Here is a 21,451-nt window from a genome sequence, read left to right as displayed (position 1 = left end):
TTACCTCAGAGAAATGAAAACTTGTATTCACACGCAATCTGTATACAAATGTTAATTCATAATAGTCAAGAGTTGGAAAAAACCCCAGGTGTTCTTCAATGGGTGGCTGGTTAAACAAACTCTGGTATATCCATATCATGGAATAAATACTCAGCAATGAATAAGAATGAACTATTGACACATGTAATAACTCTGATGAATATCTAGAGAACTAGGGATTCCTAAAGGGTGCATACCATATTTGTATAACATTCTTGAAATGACAAAACTAGAGAAATAGAAAATAGATTAGTGGTTTCCAGAGGTTAAGGACTGGAGGCAAGTACCTGTCTATAGAAAGGTAACACAAGGGATCCTGTGGGGATGGAAATATTTTATATCTTGAGTATATCAGTGTGAATATTCTGGCTGTGATATAGTTGTGTGTGAGGCTCCACTGTGGCAATTGGGCAAAGGGTATACTGACTCTCTTGGCATTATCTCTTACAACCACATGGGAATCTACAATCATCTCAAAATAAAAAGTTTAATTAAGACATGGTTTTCAAAGGACATTTATTACCTAGGGAAATGGCTCTTATAGCAGGTGAAAAAGCAAAATATGAAACAATATAGTTAAGTAATGACAAATTTAGGGAGTGTATGTATCTACCTACATGCTGAGCCACATATATACTATATATATGCATATATATATATATATGTATATATATATGCATGCATATACATGCACTATATTTATATATACATACATACATATATGTGTGTGTGTGTGTGTGTGTGCGTGTTGAGCTCAACAAATGAGAACACTAAAATACTACGAGTGATGGGGAAAGAACAGAAGATAGTTTTTTTGTTTTTCTTCAACATATTTTTCAGATTTTAAAAAATGTTTATATATTATGTTTATAATTGGCAACAAGAAAACAAACCAGCTTAGACCATGACCACCCAGCCAACTCCTACTTCAACACCTCAGACCTTTTCTAATAGGGCGTCAGAAGAAATGGTACATTATTGAAAACCTGGATCTGATATTAAATAAATTATCCTTTCCTACTCTCCAAACTGATGACTTTTATAATTAATGGGCTAATTTAACTGCAAATCTTCAAGTCAGTAATATTAATTAAAAAGAAGACATGTAAATGACCTTCTGAAAAGGACTTATCTCTTAATTTGCCCACAAACGAGCACTTGCCATTACTTCTTAATCAATACCAGGAAGCTGGCTGGAATTAATGCGTGGCTTCTTAGTTTCAGCCACTTTTAAGAGCACTCAGGATCACCACATACAGACCGTTCAAGGCCAACCCTATATTTCCCTTTAATTTACCTGACCTTTCAGGCAGTGAGTGAATTTAAGGCCTTTATAGGCTTGGCCTGAATAACTGGCAACTTTCATTACTTTAATCATTGACCAACAGCTTTGGGAAATGTCAGCCTTTCCTATGCCATTGTTTAATATGTTAATAAGATCATTAACATCTTCTTTTGCTGAGAAATGGACCTGATACATAAAGAAAATGGTAGAAGGTTGGAGGGAGAGGGAGAGGAATAAAACTTTATCTTTATTTCTAGGAGAAAATTGGTGTTCTTTCCTCGCTATCTTTTTTTCTCGCATTAGATGTAGCAAAAATGGTGGCTAGCAGGTTCTAAAACTGATACTTATAACCAAATGCAGTTGCCTCTTTTGGGGAGATCTGGGTCTCTAGTCAGCACATAAGGTGAGAATCAAGTATCATGTATTGCAAATCATTCCTGGCATCTCTTAAATTGTCCAGAAAAGACCTTGCTAATACACGTTTGTGTGTGTAACACATCCCTGGAACTCTTCTTTTTAAGACCTAACCTTCAATTAATTCACTTTCTTTTTTCCTCAAGAATGTTGTTGATTATATTCTTTTGTACATCTTAATAAGCATTTTACTAGCTTGCCAATAGTAAGGAAGACCCTTAAAACCACTGCCATGTTCTTTCAGTAGGTCTTTCTGACAGTCATCGGCTGTTTCAGGCTTGAATGCTTCCATTCCCTTGATAATGTAAGTGACCCAGTATGGGAATTGCCAAGTTGAATTCAGCCAAGGTAAGTAAATACTTGCATCAAAGGACTGCACTGTAACGAAGAGGTAAGAGTGAGATAACTCTCCACCACAGCATCATCTTCACATGAAATCACTGGTTGTGTACACTATTTTTTAGACATTTATTTATTTTTGAGAGAGAGTGAGAGTGAGGGAGGGGCAGAGATGGAAGGAGGACCCAAAGTGGGCTCTGTACTAATAGCAACGAGCCCAAGCCCGATGCGCCCGATGCGGGGCTGCAACTCTGGAGCCATGAGATCGTGACCAGAGCTGACGTCAGACGTTCAACTGACTGATCCACTCAAATGCCCCAGAAATCACTGGTTACATTTTACTGCTTACATTAGTAGAGGGTTTCTCCAAGTTGGAACTAATGGTCTAATGAACAACATTAGCACCATATCAGGATTTTTAAAAAATATTTACTTATTTTGAAAGAAAGAGAGAGAGAGCGAGAGACCAGGGAAGGGGCAGAGAGTGAGGGAGGGAGAGAGAGAGAAAGAGAGAGAGAGGCAGAGAGAGAGAGAGAGAGACAGCAGAGAGAGAGAGAGAGAGAGAGAGAGAGAGAGACCAGGCAAGGGGAAGAGAGAGAGGGAGAGAGGGAGACTCCGAAGCAGGTTCTGTGCTACCAGCCAGAACCCAACATGGGGCTCCATCCCATGAACCGTGAGATCATGACCTGAGCCAAAATCAAGAATGGGATACTTAACCAACTGCACCCAGATGCACCCATATCAGAATGCTTATTAACTCAAAAGAAACACGGTAGAAAAAGGTGTAAGGATATCTATTTTATTTCTTAGCCATTTTTTAGGAAGGGAAAAACAATGCAAATTAAGTAAATAAGTGGAAGAAAAAAAAAGAAAAGCTACCACAAGAAAATTGTCCTTTGCAAGGGAGGTAATAAGAAGATTACACCTGCTTTCAGACACACCTAGCTGGATGGGACAGTAGTTTTGAACTGGCCCAGCATTATATACCCCTCCTTTCCTTGCTTTTGGCTGGGCTGGCTGCCAAGGCAGCTCCTGGATCCTGATAAATCAATTAGATGGCTCCAACCCCAAACCTGAATCACATCCCTGAAAACATCCATGAACTGGTGTCAGATATTCTAAGTTGGACTCTCCCTCTAGCCCTCATTTTGTGTGTGTTCACTAGAGGTTTTCACTTCTCAGAGATAGGATTTCCTCACCTGCCTGGTGGGACAGGGGTCACAGCACAGGACTGATGGTGCCATATGGGTTGAGATGCTGTAAATCGCAAAGTTCCGTGTAGATATTACAAGGAGGATAACCAATGAAGACAGCAAGAGGGGCAGCTGATGTTTCAGATCCTAATTACAGGACTCTGAAAATATAATTTCTCAGATAATTTAGAGCCAAAGCCTTTCTGAAATCTGAAAACACAAATGTTGACTTACAGTCTTTGATGACTGAATTCACAAGATTACTAAGTCTTCTTATCATTTTATGTTAGGTGGCCCCGGTATCAGCTATTGGAGCAGCATTTTGTTTATTCATTTATCTGCCTGGTCTCTGGCTTTCAGGGTGCTGAGAGAAGATAAAACACTCTTTAGTGGTGGGGGAGGAAAAGAACGTATGAGTCCAGCAATATCTTTGCTCTTTTTTTTTCCTTCCATGGCATGTTTCTCTTACATAGCGGTGGCAACTGTCAATAATGGATATGATCTTGGTCCCAGAGACAGCAGCCCAGGATTAAAAAGTACATTTTCCAGCTATCAGTTGTCTGACCAGGAGTAAATTATTTACTGCCTACAATCCTTCCATTTTCTTATCTATGTTAGGGAAGAGGCCACTTTCTTTGAGAGACGGATGTCAGGGTGAAAAGAGCCACCTCTATGAACTTGCTTGGTATGCAGCGGACATCTAACCCTGGCCTTTGTTTCTTCTTGCTTCAAGCCCTTTGCACTCAAAGACGGTGTCTTCCTCACTCTAGTTGAACCTCAGCACCTAGACTCAGTGTCCTTCCAAAAATTCTTTTCTCAATGGGATAGTAATGAAAAACACCATGATTAATGTGGTCTAAAAAAAGTATATACTTGATGTTTGTCCATTCCTCACACAGAGCTTCTAAAACCCCTGGGATTTCCTGAGTGATAGGAGTGTCTTTTTTAGGAGACTTTTTTGACCCCATCTGAGTTTATGTTACTGAGGTGCTTGTTAGAGGGTGGGGGCTCTAGACGGCTTTAGGACGGGAGCTGATCGTCAGAGGAACCAACCATATGGTTAGAGGTTTGGAACTCTCAGCCCCACTCCCTCTGAAAATTGAGTTCAATCCCCACTGGCCAATGATTTAATCAATCGCAGCTACATAATGAAGCTTCCTTAAAAGCTCTTGAACAATCTGGCTCAGGGAGCTTCTGTGTTAGTGAGCACCTCCACACATCTAGGTCAGTAGTGTGGCACACCTGGAGCGGGTATGGAAGCCCCCCAGCCCCCTCCTCACTCCTATACCTTACCCTATTCCTCTCTCCCATGTGGCTGTTCCTGAGCTCTATCCCTTACAATGAACCAAAAATTGTAAGTAAAGTGCTTTCCGGAATTCTAGGAGGGACTATGGGAACTTGTAAGTTTGTTGCTGTGTCTGGGGAAGTGTGAATAGCCTGGGGATCCCATTTGCAGCCGGCCTGTGAAGTGAGACAATCTTGGGGCTGAGCCCCAAACTGTGGAGTCTGTGCTAACTATGGGTAGTGCTACAACTGAACTGAATGGTTGGACATCCCGTTGGTGTTGGAGAATAAGAGATTTGACTGGTGTCAGGGAAAAAAAATCATACAATTAGAAGTTACTGAAGGACCAAAATATAAATGTGGATTTAAGTATAACTGATTCTCACTGAAAGTAGAATTTCATGGTAAGCATATACAACTTGGTAGAAAAAAATATTTTCTAATTGATTCTCAACTTCGAAAGTCTTTCCTTTTTTTTGTTCTTAATGCTAGAGCCTGTCTTTGACAGAGAAAGCAAATACTCCACATCTTGTTTTCGCTAAAGCTTCAGACGTGTGCATTAGAAGAATATTTACTATTAAGCCAAAGATTTTGATTAGAGTCTAAAAACATAGAGAGCTCAGTTGAAGACTCCTCATTTGAATGTTCAAAGATAGACAAGATGGCAAAATATTAGCATCATTAAATGACACATTTGGGGGGCAAGCACAATGCAACAAAGAAGGAGCAGGAAACAAAAGGAGAAGAAAAATAAGGAGTGTGAAGTTGAAGAGAAAGGAAAGTAAGAAAGAAAAGGGCTAGCTGAGCATGGGGAGGGAGCAGACATTTTTAAGGCATAGAAAGTGAGCTCTGTATTACAGGAGTCCCCAGCTACATTCTGATTTACTCACTGTTGCTATCTTACCGGTGAGAAAACTATGGCTTCCAGACATCACATGTAGCAGAGACAGAATTTAAAGGTCTCTCATACACCATCTCTGATCCATTAGCAAATTCTGTGAGTTGTGCTTTACAGATGCTTTTCAAACCTGATTACTCTCCCCTTGACCACTGTTATCACCCTAGTCCAACCCACCTTTATTTCTGACCTGGACCACCACAATCATCTCTCTGTTGGTCTTGCTTCCACTCTTGTGTCCTGCACAGCAGTTGCACTGATTTGTGACTCCACGGTTCTACTCTGCTCATCCTTCTGTTCGGTTCCCGTTACATTTAGACCAAATCCAAATCCTTATCATGGCGGACGAGATTCCCACAGGATCTTGCCACTGCCCAGCTCTCCAGACACATGGCTTGACCTCCTCACCATGCTCCTGGCATGCTGGTGACGCAACACAGCATCCTGCTATTTCTTGTGCATGCTGAGCACACTTCCATCTTAGGGACCTGGCATTCCCCCATATGTTTATATGGCTTCTCCCACCACTTGGATCTTTGAACACCATCCATTCCCGTTAAGTACTCTCTATCCTCTTATCCTACCCCTGCTTTTTTTCCTTGATAGCACTTAGTACAACATGATATTATATCATGTATTTGTTTGCTTATATATTACAAATAAACTATGTGAGAGCAAGTTCCTTTCATCTTCCAGATATGTTCTCAGCAACTACAATAATATCTGGCACAGAGCACATGTTCAATGAATTTGTTGAACAAAAGCATCAGATTCCAAAGCCGAGAAAAGAAAATGTTTAAGACAGTTGGACTTTTATTTTAAAGGAAATCTCTGAAAAATTATCTCTAAAAAATATGTAGAAAATGAAAAGTTTCCAGTGAGCACTATGCCTTTGGCACATTTATACCAGCATTATTTCTTGCCTTACATACCTGACAAAGTGTTTTGATGACTGTTGTCATGTTTTGTAAAGCCCCTAGAGCTACTTGAAGGAAAATACAATATAAATGCAAACTAATACTAAACCACCTCTCTGGTACTCATAATAAAGTACATGAGGCTTTCGTTGATTTAGTGAAAAATAAAGTGGAGAGTTTCTAAAGGTAAAGAAATAGGTCAAGTCAAGATCATTATAGTCTGATCCAAGCAGCAAGGGGTCTTGGCATGTAAACTTACCACAATTTAGACCTCAGAAATTCACTTCTTGATGGTTTGAACAAAGGTGAAAGCCTTCTGCCTTCATGGCATTCTGTTAGGCTACCACCATTATTATACTCTAACCTCATCTTTTAGTCAAACAGATAAAATTCTGATTTTGTTGTCTACAATACAGCTACCTCTAAATAAGCCAACATTTCCCCCTTTCTGGAGCATATCCTTTTTACTCCATTGAAAACACTACAGACAAAGAACGGACAATAAAACTATACGATTTAATTGGTTGGACCAATCCAAAGCTAAGATTAAAAGTCACTGAAAACTTTCTGTAATATTTATGAATACATTTTTTACTTTTATGATAAGTTTAAGGAGATTAGATTCCAAGTTTACATGACTTAATTATAGATGCTCATATTACATAAAGAATATTTTGGAAAAGTTGAATGTGACTGTCTATTATTGTTCTAAATCTATGCTTCAAAACTATCAGGCAAAGGAACACCCACCTGCCTAAAGTGCTTTTCTATTGCCTTAGATAGCAAAACAATAAATTGCTGAGCCACTTTAGAGCTGTCAGTCTTCAATGTAATGTTTTAAATGTAATCCACTCATATGGACTTTCATTTTATTGATTTTTTAATATTAAAAACAAAACCTCTGGGTAAAGCCAGAGTTGTAGTCTAATATGAATCTCTGCCAATTAAACAGTTCAATTTTTTGGCTTTTATGGTAACTTTCTGGTATTTTGCCTTTACTATGTGACAAAGAAAAGAAAAATTAGGTTATCACAAGGTCATCTTTTTTACTCTTTTTAGGAAAAAGATAATGTGGGAAAAAATTTATTAAGGCAAAACACAAGAGCTGTCATCAGTTTGTAAAGGAGCCAGATGGGCAGACAGAGAAAGTAGAAAGAAGAAAAAAGGTATTTGTCTTAGTTTTCAGATTGACTTTATTGCTAACAACGACACCCATAGGAAGTTTTGACTTGTCTCTCATATGGGAAGCTAAACTGTTAAAAAAAAAAGTTACTATTAACATATGTGATTCCAGATTAGGAATTCCAATTACAACTCTGACTTGTAGGGTTTGAGCTTGCTAGGAAACCTGGGTGAATTTGATAAGTTAACGTAAACACTGAGAATAAATTTCAAAATATATCAGAAGTCCATTTTTTGGTTTAGCTCCAAAAATGACCAATCATAGGTTATACTTTCTCATGTTTAAACTATGAGACACTATTTCATGAATATTCTTCCTACAGAAGTCATCCTTCAGAATGCTTTAGTTTCAAATTCCTCCAGAAGCTAAGCCTACCTTCATTCCACTTTTTTATAAATTCAAATATGAAGAAATTATTGTTACTGACTTAATCCTCAAAAGAAAAAGAGGGGGAAAGAAATTACACTAATAAAAAGGAGATTTTTCTTTAATCAGCTTCTTATGAAGAACTGTAAGGCAGACTCCTGGTACAGTATGAAAGTGATTATACCTCCCAGATGGCACAAGACTAAGGAAATATATGGACAATGATTTCTTCTCCAAGAAATAAAAGCTCATCACCATGCTTTGTCCTGGAATAGTTAGTGCATTAGAGCACTGAGTCATGCAAAGGTGCTTAATGGTTCCCAGAGAAGGTGCATCACCCTCTCTGACAACGCTCATTTGCATACACCTGGTTAATCCCGGCAGGAGGTGTGCATTCAGAGGTCTCCCAGAGCAGAAATGTAGAGACTCTTGGATAAAGGCAGTTCTTTACTAAACTTTATAACCTCATTCCAAACTCCAGTTGTCAGTTAACAGCTTTCAGGATGACATCTTAAATCAAGAAAATGTCACACGTGTACAGTAACTGGCCTAATCTTTTCTGTAAATTGCTGCCTGTGGTTTTCAAAAACATAGTAAATTGCTGGCAATTGACAATGTGTCTCTCTGCATGGCTAACTTCACTTCTGCACGGTTAACAAATCAGTCTTAAATTATTCATCAGATCACCCAATGTCTAGGCTCTTCTGTCATTGATTAGGGACCAGTAGCCTGCCTGCCTTTCATACAGAAGAGAAATTCCTACTCCTGGCACATAAGATTAATTTCAAAGAGGAAATAATAATACTTTGTCTCAGCATCTCAGTTAATGGTGAGCACAACTCACTACACACAATCAGCATTTCTGCTTCCTATGCCGTCCTGAGGCAGGACAGAGTATTTTCTCAAACTAACACTTAAAATAGCTTCAATGCCCCCCTTATACTTCCAATATACTGAGGAAGTGTTTTCTCTATTAATTCTATTACAAGGAAGGAATAAAATGATGAGATATATGTACAACCTAAAACATCAAATGGACCATGTAGAAATGATGCCATTGTTTATTGCTCTGCAAACGGTGAAATCAACTCTCGAGACAGCTTAACTGAATTGAGTTTTTGTTGCTAAAGTAACAGTAGGGATAGAGTGCTTGTTTGGAAAGGACATCTTAACACCATGTTTTCTTTCAGTAGCATACATGGGATATTTATCGTTCCTTGAAATACTTTTTGAATCGGTACTGGCTCTAAGCTAAATAGTGCAGTTGTGCTGTGCAACAGTCTTATATTAGAGGACCACGTTTGTCTATTTATGCTCAGGGAAATTAACTCCAGATCATCTCAAAAGGATCCCCAGCATGCTGGCTTTTTCTCCTAGCTGTGTCTGCCTGGACAGATATTTCCAGGACACTGGTAGTCATGGTCTGTAACTTGATAGCTCACTTGTTTAGAGCATGTCCCTATAAGATCACTTCCCAAAGGTAGTGACCTTGGCTCTGATACATGTAAATCCATGGAGTTGTCTCGCCAATGTCTGCTGGCCAGAAGAGAGGCTGGGAAAAGAGTGTGGGCTGGAGGTGGGCAGGTCGACGCAAATTCATTTTAGGAGATTTTTTAAAAGGTGGCAACTCAAAGCATGTTTCTCACTTATGGTAGGTCAATAACAGCATCTGTGTTTGTGAAGGTCAGCGAGGTACTTGTAATGCTGTCCTTCACTAAATGTGTACAATCTTCATCCCACCTTCCTTAGGAAACCTCCCCTGATCGCGGTGAAGGCTATGTTCCCTGCTCTATGTCTCCTTGTTCTTTTTCCTTCGTTAACATAACACTGATTACATTTTCTTATTATTACTCATTTAATGTCTGTCTTACCTCTGATAGAGAACATTTCATGAGGGCAAGAACTGAAAATAGCCCTAGTGTCTGGCACAGTACTTTGACCTAAGTGAATACTAAGTAAAATTGGCTATAGAATTCTATGTGATTAGTTAGACATTATTTTCAGCTGTATATATCAAGCCCTAAAACACATTTTCTAATATAAAAGAATTCTGGTCATAGGCATCTCAGGGCTAGTATGAAAACTCCACAGAGTTATTAGGTTCCCAAGGCTCCTTTTTTTCTTTTTATTCTATTTTTCTCCTTCTTGGTTAACATCCGCAGGGTGACCTCATGTTCCAAGATGGCTACCATCACTGTAGTAGCAGAATAATGGCCCTCAAAGATGGCCATGTCCTTATGCTCAGAACCTATGAATATGGTACTTTTCCATGGCCAAAAGGCTTTGCAGATGTGATTGATGTGAAGGACCCTGACATGCTGAGATTAGCCTGTATGATTCAGGTGGGCCCCATCGAATCAAATGAGTCCTTAAAAGAGGGGAATTGTTCCTGGCAGCCGAAAATCAGAGAGATGCCAGAGTAAGGATTTGGGCTGTCATTGCTGGCTTTGAAGATGCAAGATGGGATGTGGGCAGCCTCTGGATGCGGGAAAAGAGATGGAAAAGATTCTCCCTTAGATCTTCTAGAAAGGAACACAGCCCTGCTGACGTCTTGACTGTATTTTATTTTTTCCTAATTTTAGTGAGATATAATTGACATATAACACTATATACATTTAAAGTGTACAACATGATGATTTGATAGGTATATACATTGCAAAATGATTGCAGTGATAAATTTAGTTAGCATCCATCACCTCACATAACTATAAAATCTTTTTGAGGTGAGAATGTTTAAGATCTATTCTCTCAGCAACTTCAACTGTGCAATACACTACTGTCCATCATATTGTATATAACATACCAAGAACCTATTTATTTTATAACTGGAAGTTTGTAACTGTTGACCACCTTCACCCATCCCCCCCACACACACCTACCCCGGACCTCTGGCAACCACCAACCTGATCTCTGTATCTATGAGTTTGGTCTTCTTAGACCCCACATGTAAGTGAGATCATATAGTATTTGTCTTTCTTTGTCTGACTTATTTCACTTAGCACTACGCACTCAAGGTCCATCCATGTTGTCACAAATGGCAAGACTTCCTTCTTTTTTTTTCATGGATGAATAATATTCCAGTGTGTGTATATGTGTGTGTACACACATCAAATACATACATACGTATATCACATTCTCTTTAACCATTCATCTGTTAGTGGACACATAGGCTGTTTTCATGTCTTGACATGAGATATAATATTTATACTACTTATTTATATACTGCAATGAACATGGGGATGCAGATATGTCTGACACAGTGATTTCATTTCATTCAGATATATTCCAAAATGTGGAATTGCTGGACCACATAGTTCTATTTTTAGTTTTTTGAGGAACCTCATGTTGTTTTGTACAGTAGCCATCTGACATCTTGATTTTAGCCCAGTGGGACTCATGTAGGATTTCTGACCTACAGAGGAAGCGTAAGATTTGTATTAAGTGTAAGATTTGTATTCTTTCAAAAAAAATTTTTTTAAATGTTTTTATTTATTTTTGAGAGAGAGAGAGAGCATGAGCAGGGGAGGGGCAGAGAGAGAGGGAGACACAGAATCTGAAGCAGGCTCCAGGCTCTGAGCTGTCAGCACAGATCCCCACACGGGGCTGGAACTCACAGACCACGAGATCATGACCTGAGCCGAAGTCGGATGCCCAACCAACTGAGCCACACAGGCGCCCCAGGATTTGTATTCTTTAAATCACTAAGTTTGGGTCGGCTTCTAAACTGAATTAGTTTCTTAGCAGCTTTCCCAGAAGTCCTGATAATTCTTCTGCTTATATCTCAGTGGCCAGAACTGTAGGACCACACCTACTCGTACAGACACAAAGAAATGCACTTCTGTCTCAAAGGAAAGCAAGGTTTTCCCTGGCTCTTCATCAGAAGAGGAGAGAATAGATAATGGAAGGTAACCAGAAACTTTAGCCACCATTTGTTTAACAAGAGCATAATTAGATGAACACAGTTGAACAACTAGAAAATTAGGAAAATGATATGATTTTCATAGAAGTTGATTTCCCATTTGTCAATTAATTTAACAAATGGATATCCTTCCTTTATCTTTTCAGTTATCTACATTTCCTTCAATTTTTGTCCATCTAATTTTCATCTTAGAAATGGATGCTTTTAAAGTTTCTATACTTTGAGGAAATTAAGAGCTACTGATATTCAGATTCCATAAATAAGAAAGCTTGAGTCAAACCAGCTTCTACAAGAATAAAGTAGAATTACTTCTTTAATGTCTTTTCTTTAGCTTTATTATTTATTTGAATATGAAATATTCTCTCTGGTTCTTGTAGTAAACTGAAAGTCCCCCAAAGAGCCAACCTTTCAGGTTGTCCAGAGTGCTAGATGCTTCCACGTGCCTATTTTAGCACACAAGAGCACTAAGGATTCCTATCAACACAACTGGATATTGTATTTCACTGTACTTGTTCTTCTTTCTTTTTTAAAAAATTTTAAAAAGTTTTTACCCATTCACTTTGAGAGAGAGAGAGAGAGAGAGAGAGAGAGAGAAAGGGCAAGCTGGGGAGGGGCAGAAAGAGAGGGATAGAAAGAGAATCCCAAGCAGGCTCCACACTGTCAGCACAGAGCCTGATGTGGGGGGTGAACTCATGAACTGTGAGATCATGAACTGAGCCGAAATCCAGAGTCGGACGCTTAACTGACTGAGCCACCCAGGCACCCCACTTCTGTTATTTTTAAGTCAGGAAATAGGCAAAGGGTGATTAATGCTGAGAACTTCCAAAGGGTGTAAGAGATACAGCCTTATCCTTGATTACCAGACACTCGGATGCTTGTTTCTCATGCCCTTGTCATTTTGTCTTCCTGTGCCTCTGTTCTGCAATCTGTGCAGACAGCCAGTTCTGCCTCATCTTCTGGGCAGTCTTTGCTCCGGGCACTTTTTCTCTGTTCTCCTCTCTGTCAGTCCCCAGAGAGGACAGGGAGGGCTGAAATCGCTCATGCCTCCTGACTCTTTTCCCTGGGCAGGTGCATGCTGCAGCCAACATCCCAGTCAGCCCTGCTGGTGGGCAGACATGACTTGTAAGGACTTTCACACCAAAGGGCATGCCATTACAAGGATTTCTGAATTGTCATTCTGTTAGCACAACCTGGGTCAAGAGAAAGCAAAACATACCTCCCTTCCTACTTCTCATCTTTGACACTAATCTCTTGGCCAATCATTTTTCACATCTTCTTCTATATATCTGGCTTGATTCCCTTATCATTCTGTTCATCTTGCATTCTCAAGCTTATCCTTTCTGAGCCAGGGATCCAGAACTCTTGTGCTATGGCAGCTGGTGGGACAACATTGGGCTTCCAGTGGCTGCCATGACAAATCAATGAACAGATACTTTTAGGGCCATCTGTGTTCAAGACCGGATCAGTCTGAGGCTGCATACTCATAATTCCTCATACCATCAAAGCACAAGAGAAACTTTCTCTGTGCAAAGAGAACTTTTTAGATATTATCACTGTTATCTGTGATTCCCTCCTCTCACCCCCACAGGCTACATAGGAAACCTTGATACAAAGCATGTAAATGACTTGTCATTGCCTTCATCTGAGAGTGGTGTTGAGCAATTGTTATCGTAGGCTCTTCTGTGTGTATGGGGCCCTTCAGCTTAATGTTCATTGGTTATAATTGGGCTGTGTGGTGCTATTTTATTTTATAAAACTACACCATGGTATATGCTGCTATTCTGGTTTTAAATAGTAAACAGATGCAACTAATCAGGCTCTCTTTTTAATCTTGTGAACACTGCAAATGTCACCTGAAATTCTTCATCACCAAGATTGTATTCTTAATTGACATTTCCTAACAAAGAGATCGTGTCTTCAAAACAAACTAATTAACATCACAGCAAGAAAATCCAAAATCTTAATGGCATTTACTCATGTTCTATTCATTCTATACGTTCTAAAATGGTCTTATGTTCAACTGACTGCATCAAAAATTCTGCAGCAGCTACTTTAAACAGTTGTTAAAAACCTGGCAAAGCATTTGAATATAAGCTGTAAAAGTGTGGTTTCTTTGCAGCACCAAAATTTTCTTGAAAATAATGGCTACATGGAAATTCAGCAGGCATGGTCAACTCAGAATGGCTTAACTTATGTAAGCATTTGCTTAACAAATTACATCTATTGGAATAATTATAGATTTATTAAAAATAAATATCATTTAATCGAATTTAAGAAGAATTAGGCATATTTGAAGATTGTCACATCAGCAGAGGCCACTAGTAAAATCTGGAAACATGAAGGTCAGCATGAGGTCAGCAATCTTTGCAACCTCCACCATCAGCTATAGGTTGGCTATACAAGAAGTTGACTACTTCCTGTCTCCTCTCCCAGAGGGGCAGAGTCACAAGAAGGGAGGAGTGGGGGAGGAGGGGCACGGTATGTGAAGGCCTTAAGCATGGCCAGTTCTGGTGAGGGGAGAAGATTTGAATCAGACATGAGACTAATTTTTAACAACCGAATCTGCCACAGAATCTGTACAGAATATAATAAGGAATGGAAATAGGGTTTGAGACAAAATAGTTGAGAGGGCATTTATTCTAAAGAAATACAACTATTTCCTAATAAAAATCCAATGAGTTGAGACAATAAACTAGATCTACAGGTACCATATTTACCCTTCTTCAAAAATCGATCTCAGGCATATTTCTCTATAAGAAGAATAAATTATAAAACATAAACAACAGAGATGACAAATTTCTGTGTAGTTTTTCAGTTATATTTGCATGGGCCTTGTTCCACACTGCTACTCTAATCATACTGCAATAAACAGAGCTACTGTTGATATAATGATATATTCATCTTCTTTTTAGGAAAAAAAAAACCTATTTGAACCCTTACGGAAGGGCATAGGATTATCTCATAAATTTCTGATTACAAACTCCTAACACCACCCACCCTGCAACATTTATTTAGTAGTTTGTTATGGTTTGTATGTGTCATTGGACTCTAACAGAGTGGCAAATTATAAATTTAGAGCAACTGTTTTCAAAATATTCGCATTTGATACAATTTGTGAAAAACGGAATACTAAGTTTAAACATGGTTATCGTTTTCTTTATGTGGAAATGGAGCCAGAGGGGAAAACAATGATCCTCCCATACAAGGAAGGACACTGAAGATGCTGTTTTCAGAAGTTGTGTTCACTTAGATCAACGTCAAAGGAAAAAGTGTAGTTTAAGTCTTTTGGAATAAGAAATGCATACCTATACTTATGCTGCTTTGCTATTCTTTTTAAAGGACAGAATTGTATTATTTTGGAAAAAAAGAGTTTAGACATAAAAGATGAACCAGAAATAAGGAACCGACCATGAAAATAAACATCTGCAAGTCTTTGAGTCTTTTATCAATTTAATGCCTGGAAGTAGACTGTGATGATTCTTCCTTTATTAATCCTTAATAACAGGACAGATATCCCCCATCGCCTCCATATCCCCCTGGCCGATATTACAGACAAAAACATTCTTTCGGGATAGCAGGGTAAGTATGTAACAATATATTAATTCAGATCCTGAAATATTTTGTTATTCTAGTGAGCTGAGAGAGTTTATGCATTTTCCCAAAGTGTTTCATTGATATACATATGACATCTACTTCCTGATATACCAAACAGGATATACCATTCTGGCAGTTCCAAATGTAGACATAATTTTGCTGGGTTTCTAGGATTCTATTGTATCATTTGCTGCCACATTATTCTCAAATAAAGATATTTCGTGCCCTAGCTTCACCCCTCTGTAAACATCGTATTTCAAGATTCGTTTTGCAAAATGTCCAGTAGGAAGAGATCATGAAAAGGAAAAGATAAATGTAAGTTTAATATTCATTGCTAGATTCAGTATGTTGTATTTGCTTAAGTACAAAAGAAATATACTGTACATTACTGATTTAGTTTGAAACTGTCATCAGTTAGTTTGAAACTGCCAGAAGAAAAAGAATTCTTTGAGACAACAATATTTTGGTTGTTTATAAAAAATAATGGATAGATTGTAAGCAGGCACAGGAAAGTGAAGTTCTGTTTCCTAAGCAATTGCTCCTGTACATAACTCTGAATTGACTCTAAAAGTTTTCTACTTGAAAGTGCCTGTCCAAAGCCAAAGTTAGTGGAAGAATTCAACCTTGAAGGAAAATGAATCTTGGGCAAGAAAGAGAATTTTTCCAGTAAGCACAGAAGAACAATTCAGGCTAGGTAATAAGAGTGAGCCTTGAAAAGAAGAATTATCTCATTGATCTTGCCTGGCTGCTCAGGTGAAATATTCAGTGGGAGAATCTCACAAAAGAAGAGGACCCTTATGAGCGAATGGTGACAATTTAAGTAAAAAAAAAAAAAAAAAGAATAAAAAGTGTGCTATTACTGCCATTTGGGGAAATGTTTTAAATTTCCTTAAGAATCAAAACACCTATACATCAGGTCATGATGGAAAAAGCGCAGTCATTAGAACACGATATAGGGAAACAAATGAAGGTAGGTTTTCCTTCTATGTGAAGGCAATATAAAGCATCTACACGGAGTAAAAATCAGTAAAGTTTAGGCTCTCTCTCTCTTCCATGCCCTGTTTATAAGTTTTTGAAAGGCCCTTGATCAAAGCACATGATTAATAAGATAAATCTTCATATAATTTGTTTATATTCATTTTAAGTCTAAATTATGCCAATTATACACATTCTGAATTTTATGAGAATGGGACCCACTCAAAATTCGCTAGGATCACTTACACATTTGAGAAGACTTGAATAAAAGAAATATTAGCTGAAAGTTTGTACAATTTAGAGTAATCCAAAATCTGGCATAAGACATTAGCGTAAACTCCTTTGGAATTACAAAGAAAGTACAACCTGAGTTCTCAACATAACTTATTTTTTAGTCTCTTTAAATGTAGCAAATGAGTTGAGTTTTCATATTTATATTCCGAATGTATTCCTAGGGTGGAAAAAATGATTTCAAGTCTTGCAACTTCCAAAGAAGCAGCAATAACTTATTAATTGTGCCCTGGGTGATCTTAAAGTATGGCAGAAAAACAGCCATGGAGACTTCCAAAGATGCATAAAGTTCTCCTAGGGGGAACAGTAGGGACACAGGGAGAATCTAGCTGCAGAAGTATTTCAAAAAAGCCATTTACGTGTTGAAGGAAAGGATTTAATCAATAGTGTTACAGCTGTGAAGCTAATATGCAGGTCAGAGTTCCCACCACAAGGGACTGGTACATATTTTGTAAACAAGTCATTCAGTCCTACATTTTCTCCCCTTCACAGCTCCTCACATAGTAATAATATGTCCCTAAGGTTTCAGGATGAGAATCATGATGTCTGCTAATTTCTTCAATAATAATAAAGATGATGTTGATGGCAATTATGAGAACGACTATTTACTGAAACCTCATTCTATGCCAAGATCCTAAATCCTTTATATGTATTATCTTATTTAAAGTAAAAACAGTGCTGTGGTTTTCCTCAAAAGGAAACCGAAGCTCCAGGAGATTATGTAAACGCAGACCCACAATCATCCCTGACCTCACCATACATGTATGCATTCCCTGTAAACAATACATCCATTTCCTTCAAGTTCTGGAAGATCTGAGGAGAATCAGGACCCTCAAGACCAGTGACAAACACATGATCCAGAGCTGGTTGGCAGATGGAGTGAAAAGGAAAGGAATGTCTGGATGCTGGAATCAAGAATCATAACAGGCCAGATGGATGACGGTTCATGCCCACAATAACGTGCACTAGTAGTTAATGAGAATGGCTAGGTGGTTCCTGTCACTGGAATAACACCGGGTAGAGATATTGTGGAAATTCATCTGAATCCAGTTTTGGGGAAAAGATTCCTTATTTTAGAGTGGATATTTTTGGGGAAAAATCAAGGTGAAAGAAGACCTCTATTTAACCTACCCCAGTGAGGAATGCCATGAAACGCCTTCATGAACTAGCAAGAAATGGAGAGCTCTAGAAAGTATATACCAGCACACAGGGACAAGAAATTTCTTATAAAAACTGGAGTCCAATCTGGAAGGGTAGCAGTGGTGCTCGCGTTTCTCAAGGGTCCTTAATATTTTTCAGGATAGATGTCCTACAGATTGCAACGGAGGCTAAACTGTGGCTAACTAGGGAAATGTTACCAGCCTTTGAGGCAGTTAATAGAAAGAGAACAACAGAAAATCTTTAGGATGTTCGTTTTGGAGTCATCTATCCTTGTAACGACCTAGGATACTTGGTTGACTGCCTAACGCCATTTGAATGGGTAATAAAATGAGTGACCGGGACTAGTACATACATCGCTTTTAACCTTGCACCCGAAGAAATGAGAAAGAAAAAAACCCTGACAGGCATACTGATATTAGAAACGCAGTCACAAAAAGCAGTTCACAAAAGTAACCTTGAACAGAGGAGCGAAAACACACTTGTATGGAACCAACAGGTACTAATATTATTATCTTTTTATCAATTCATAGCGTTGTTTTGAAGCTTACCTGGGTTACCATAAATGATGAGCTTAAAACAATGCTCAATTGGCAGAGCTGGTCCTATTTTTATGTGTGACAGAGACTTAGCATGGTTAAATGATTTGCCAAAGGGCCCATAGTTAATAATTGTTAAAGACAAGAGTTGAATGAAAGACTTAGGATTTTAAATTCAGGTTTCTTTTAGCACATCATGATGCCAATTCCATAAGACACATTTCTGGTCTATTTTTTCCCCTCAAAAATCAGTTTATATGGAAGCAAATAGAAGAGAATTACTACCCGCTAATGATTTAAATAGACCAAATTATAAGATACAAAATGCCATGGTTGGAAAAATGCTATGCTTACCTTATTATTCACAATTATTATATTCATAAAATTTGCATTTTAAAATTATAATCTGCATGCTATAGAAGATAACTGGGCACTGATTTAAATACTTTTTTCTGTCTTAAAAATTAGAGGTAAAATGTGATTAATGGCACAAATATTAAAGGTAGATGCTTGTGCATTTGTATAAAAGTCAGTATTAGAAATGTCACTTCTGGCTCCCGAATACATTTGCCAATGTGAGAAAATGATGACAAGTTCTAATTATAAGGTTATCACAGTGTATGTAGAATAAAGACTAACCACTTCTGGAGGTTCCAGGGGGAAAACCCTTCAGGGTAACAAAATTCTTTGTTACCATATGGATCTTCAGTGGAGCCTGACAACTTTAAGAGTCTGCTGGTCAGTGCAAATTTTCTAAGATCTAAAACCACAAATGCTAGTAGAAGACCATTATGTTATTCATAAGATTTCAAACTATGATATAATAGAACAAGTTAATAGAGTTGATAATGAGAAATTGAAAAAAAATACAGCTTTCTCATTCTTTTTGTAATTATACGGTTACATTTCCTCTCTATGATTTCTACAAGTAAAAATTGTTCTGGTTTATGAAACACATGTTTGAGAAACACAGCTAGAAGCTTCACCCAAGATGCTCTTCCATTTGGATGGCAATCAAAAGATGTTTCTGTAGGAGTCAGTGAAAAATGTGTGCTCGATTGACGCTAGTTGTATACAGAAAAAACATTGGTATCATGTTGCATCGAGACAGCTCTCTTCTACTTAACCAGAATTTCAAGATGTGTTTACTAGTTAGGAAATGTATCCTCCACTTGACATGTAAGGATTTTAGCCTTTGTCAAACTTTTTTTTCCCCCACAATCAATATTCAAGCAAAGATAGCAGCTTGCTATTCATATCTGTTACATCAACATTTTCATCAATCCCCCCTTTCCACTTTAAATGCAAGAATGTTCAAAAACATTGTTCAATTAACATTTGGGGCTTTTGTCACCATGACATTAGGCCTTTTTCAACAGGACATGAGGATACACTAGAAGCTGGGTTCTACCACAGCTTAACAGACCAAACCAGAAAGCTACAGTTGTGGAGTTTCATTAAATTAACGCGCTTCTAAGATCACTCTTTCCTGATCAGTATCCAAACTGATTTTTGATTAGTATTCCATTTGTAATGTTACTTAGATTTCTCTCTCTCTCTTGATATATAGATATACATATACATATATATGGTCATAATAATTATTTATTAGTGTTCTCTTTTTAAAGTGTACTTTAAAAGCACGATAAACTTACCTTAGAGAGCCCACCTACTTCCAAATAAAAGCAGATAATGAACACATTCCAGGTGACCCAGAGGGCAGTCCATACTGTGTACTAGAGAGAAGGGGGGCAGGGGGAGAAAGAGAAAAAAATATAGAGATGAAAGGCATGTATACTAAATAAATCAATAATAAAAATGTCAATAAGTCTAAGTCTTCTGGGAAGAAGCAGGGCGTGCTCAGAAAAGACTACTCCTTATGAGGTCCCCTAAGATCTGGAAATTAAAAATCCAATAGTTTCTACGGCTTTCAGTAGATGCCAATAAGGCTAGATTTATTTTTAAAGTGCTCTGCTGGCCTGCAGATAAAGTTAAATCCAAGAGCTGACTTGATTGCTGTTTTCTGAGTATTAGCTTTTCCAGGGAATACAATTATGCAAATTTTCTGTGGGTTATCTATCTATCTTTTAGTTATAATATTAACCTGTCAAATTTTTAGGAATGTTAGTCAAAACTCAGCACTTACATACCCCTGAATGAAGAGCATGTTTGAAAATGGATGTAGGGAGTAAAATGAACACACTTTCCTGTTGAACTATTTTAGTATGAGTAGCGCGTCTGTGCCTCCAACACAATTATGTTAAATACGACCGTTAAAATATTTTTAAAAAACCCCCAAATTAATAAATATGGTTAAGAATGAGCAAATAAACAACAGATTTCCATAATAGGAAAATACCTTCCAATCACATCCAACAAACTCTAAACACGCTTGCCTTACTGACTAATTGGTTTTATTAATGTATTATGTATTAAGAAATGCCTTCCCTGAGAGTACTGGTGAGTCTGAATTAAGGTAGCCTTAGATCAAGACTCATCAGTGCAGAGGGTCTTAGGGTACAAACCACCGGGTTACTGATGAAGAAACTGAAATCTAGAATTGACATAGAATTAGCTTGGATGACTGAGGATGGAATTTACCGTGGGAACACAACACAATGCTTTTCTCATTCATTTTACTTTACCACAAAAGCCTATACATTGTTAATTCCTTCAGTCGACATACTGATTAAATTATTGCTTTCTACAGTGATTTTAATCATCCCATGCTATTGTCAAATGAAAATAAATATTGAAATCACCTAAGTAACTTATTCTATGCTGTGTCAAGTAACAAAATTATGAAGATTAAACACTGTGTAAAATAGCCATGCTCCTATTAGAAACCTTATCAGAAGCCTGTCACTACTTGCAAAATTTAATTTATATTTTGTGTCTGTCATTTATGATTTTTAAAGGGCTTTCTAAATAATCTCACGTAGTTGTGTAGCTTTCTAATTGGATACATTTGATGTCACATCGCATACATCTTTTTTTCTTTCTGGAGAGGAGGTTTTTTTGTTTGTTTGTTTGTTTGTTTTAAGAATAATACAATTA

At 37.8% G+C, this 21,451-nt stretch overlaps 1 protein-coding gene across 1 annotated transcript in view; it reads right to left on the bottom strand.

Annotated features, from left to right (window-relative positions):
* NKAIN3 (sodium/potassium transporting ATPase interacting 3) overlaps window positions 1–21,451 on the bottom strand; it is a 606,086-nt gene that overhangs the window by 260,242 nt on the left and 324,393 nt on the right. Inside the window, exon 3 of the mRNA XM_019421258.2 lies at window positions 20,050–20,130. Within this exon, the coding sequence (XP_019276803.2) occupies window positions 20,050–20,130 (81 nt within the window). The remainder of the gene's footprint in view (window positions 1–20,049; window positions 20,131–21,451) is intronic.

The sequence above is a fragment of the Panthera pardus genome, unplaced genomic scaffold (assembly GCF_024362965.1).
Source record: "Panthera pardus isolate Hobbes unplaced genomic scaffold, ASM2436296v1 HiC_scaffold_7, whole genome shotgun sequence".
Lineage (NCBI taxonomy): Eukaryota > Metazoa > Chordata > Mammalia > Carnivora > Felidae > Panthera > Panthera pardus.
Note: the sequence above shows the minus strand (reverse complement) of the source record. Positions and strands in the feature narration are given on the sequence as shown.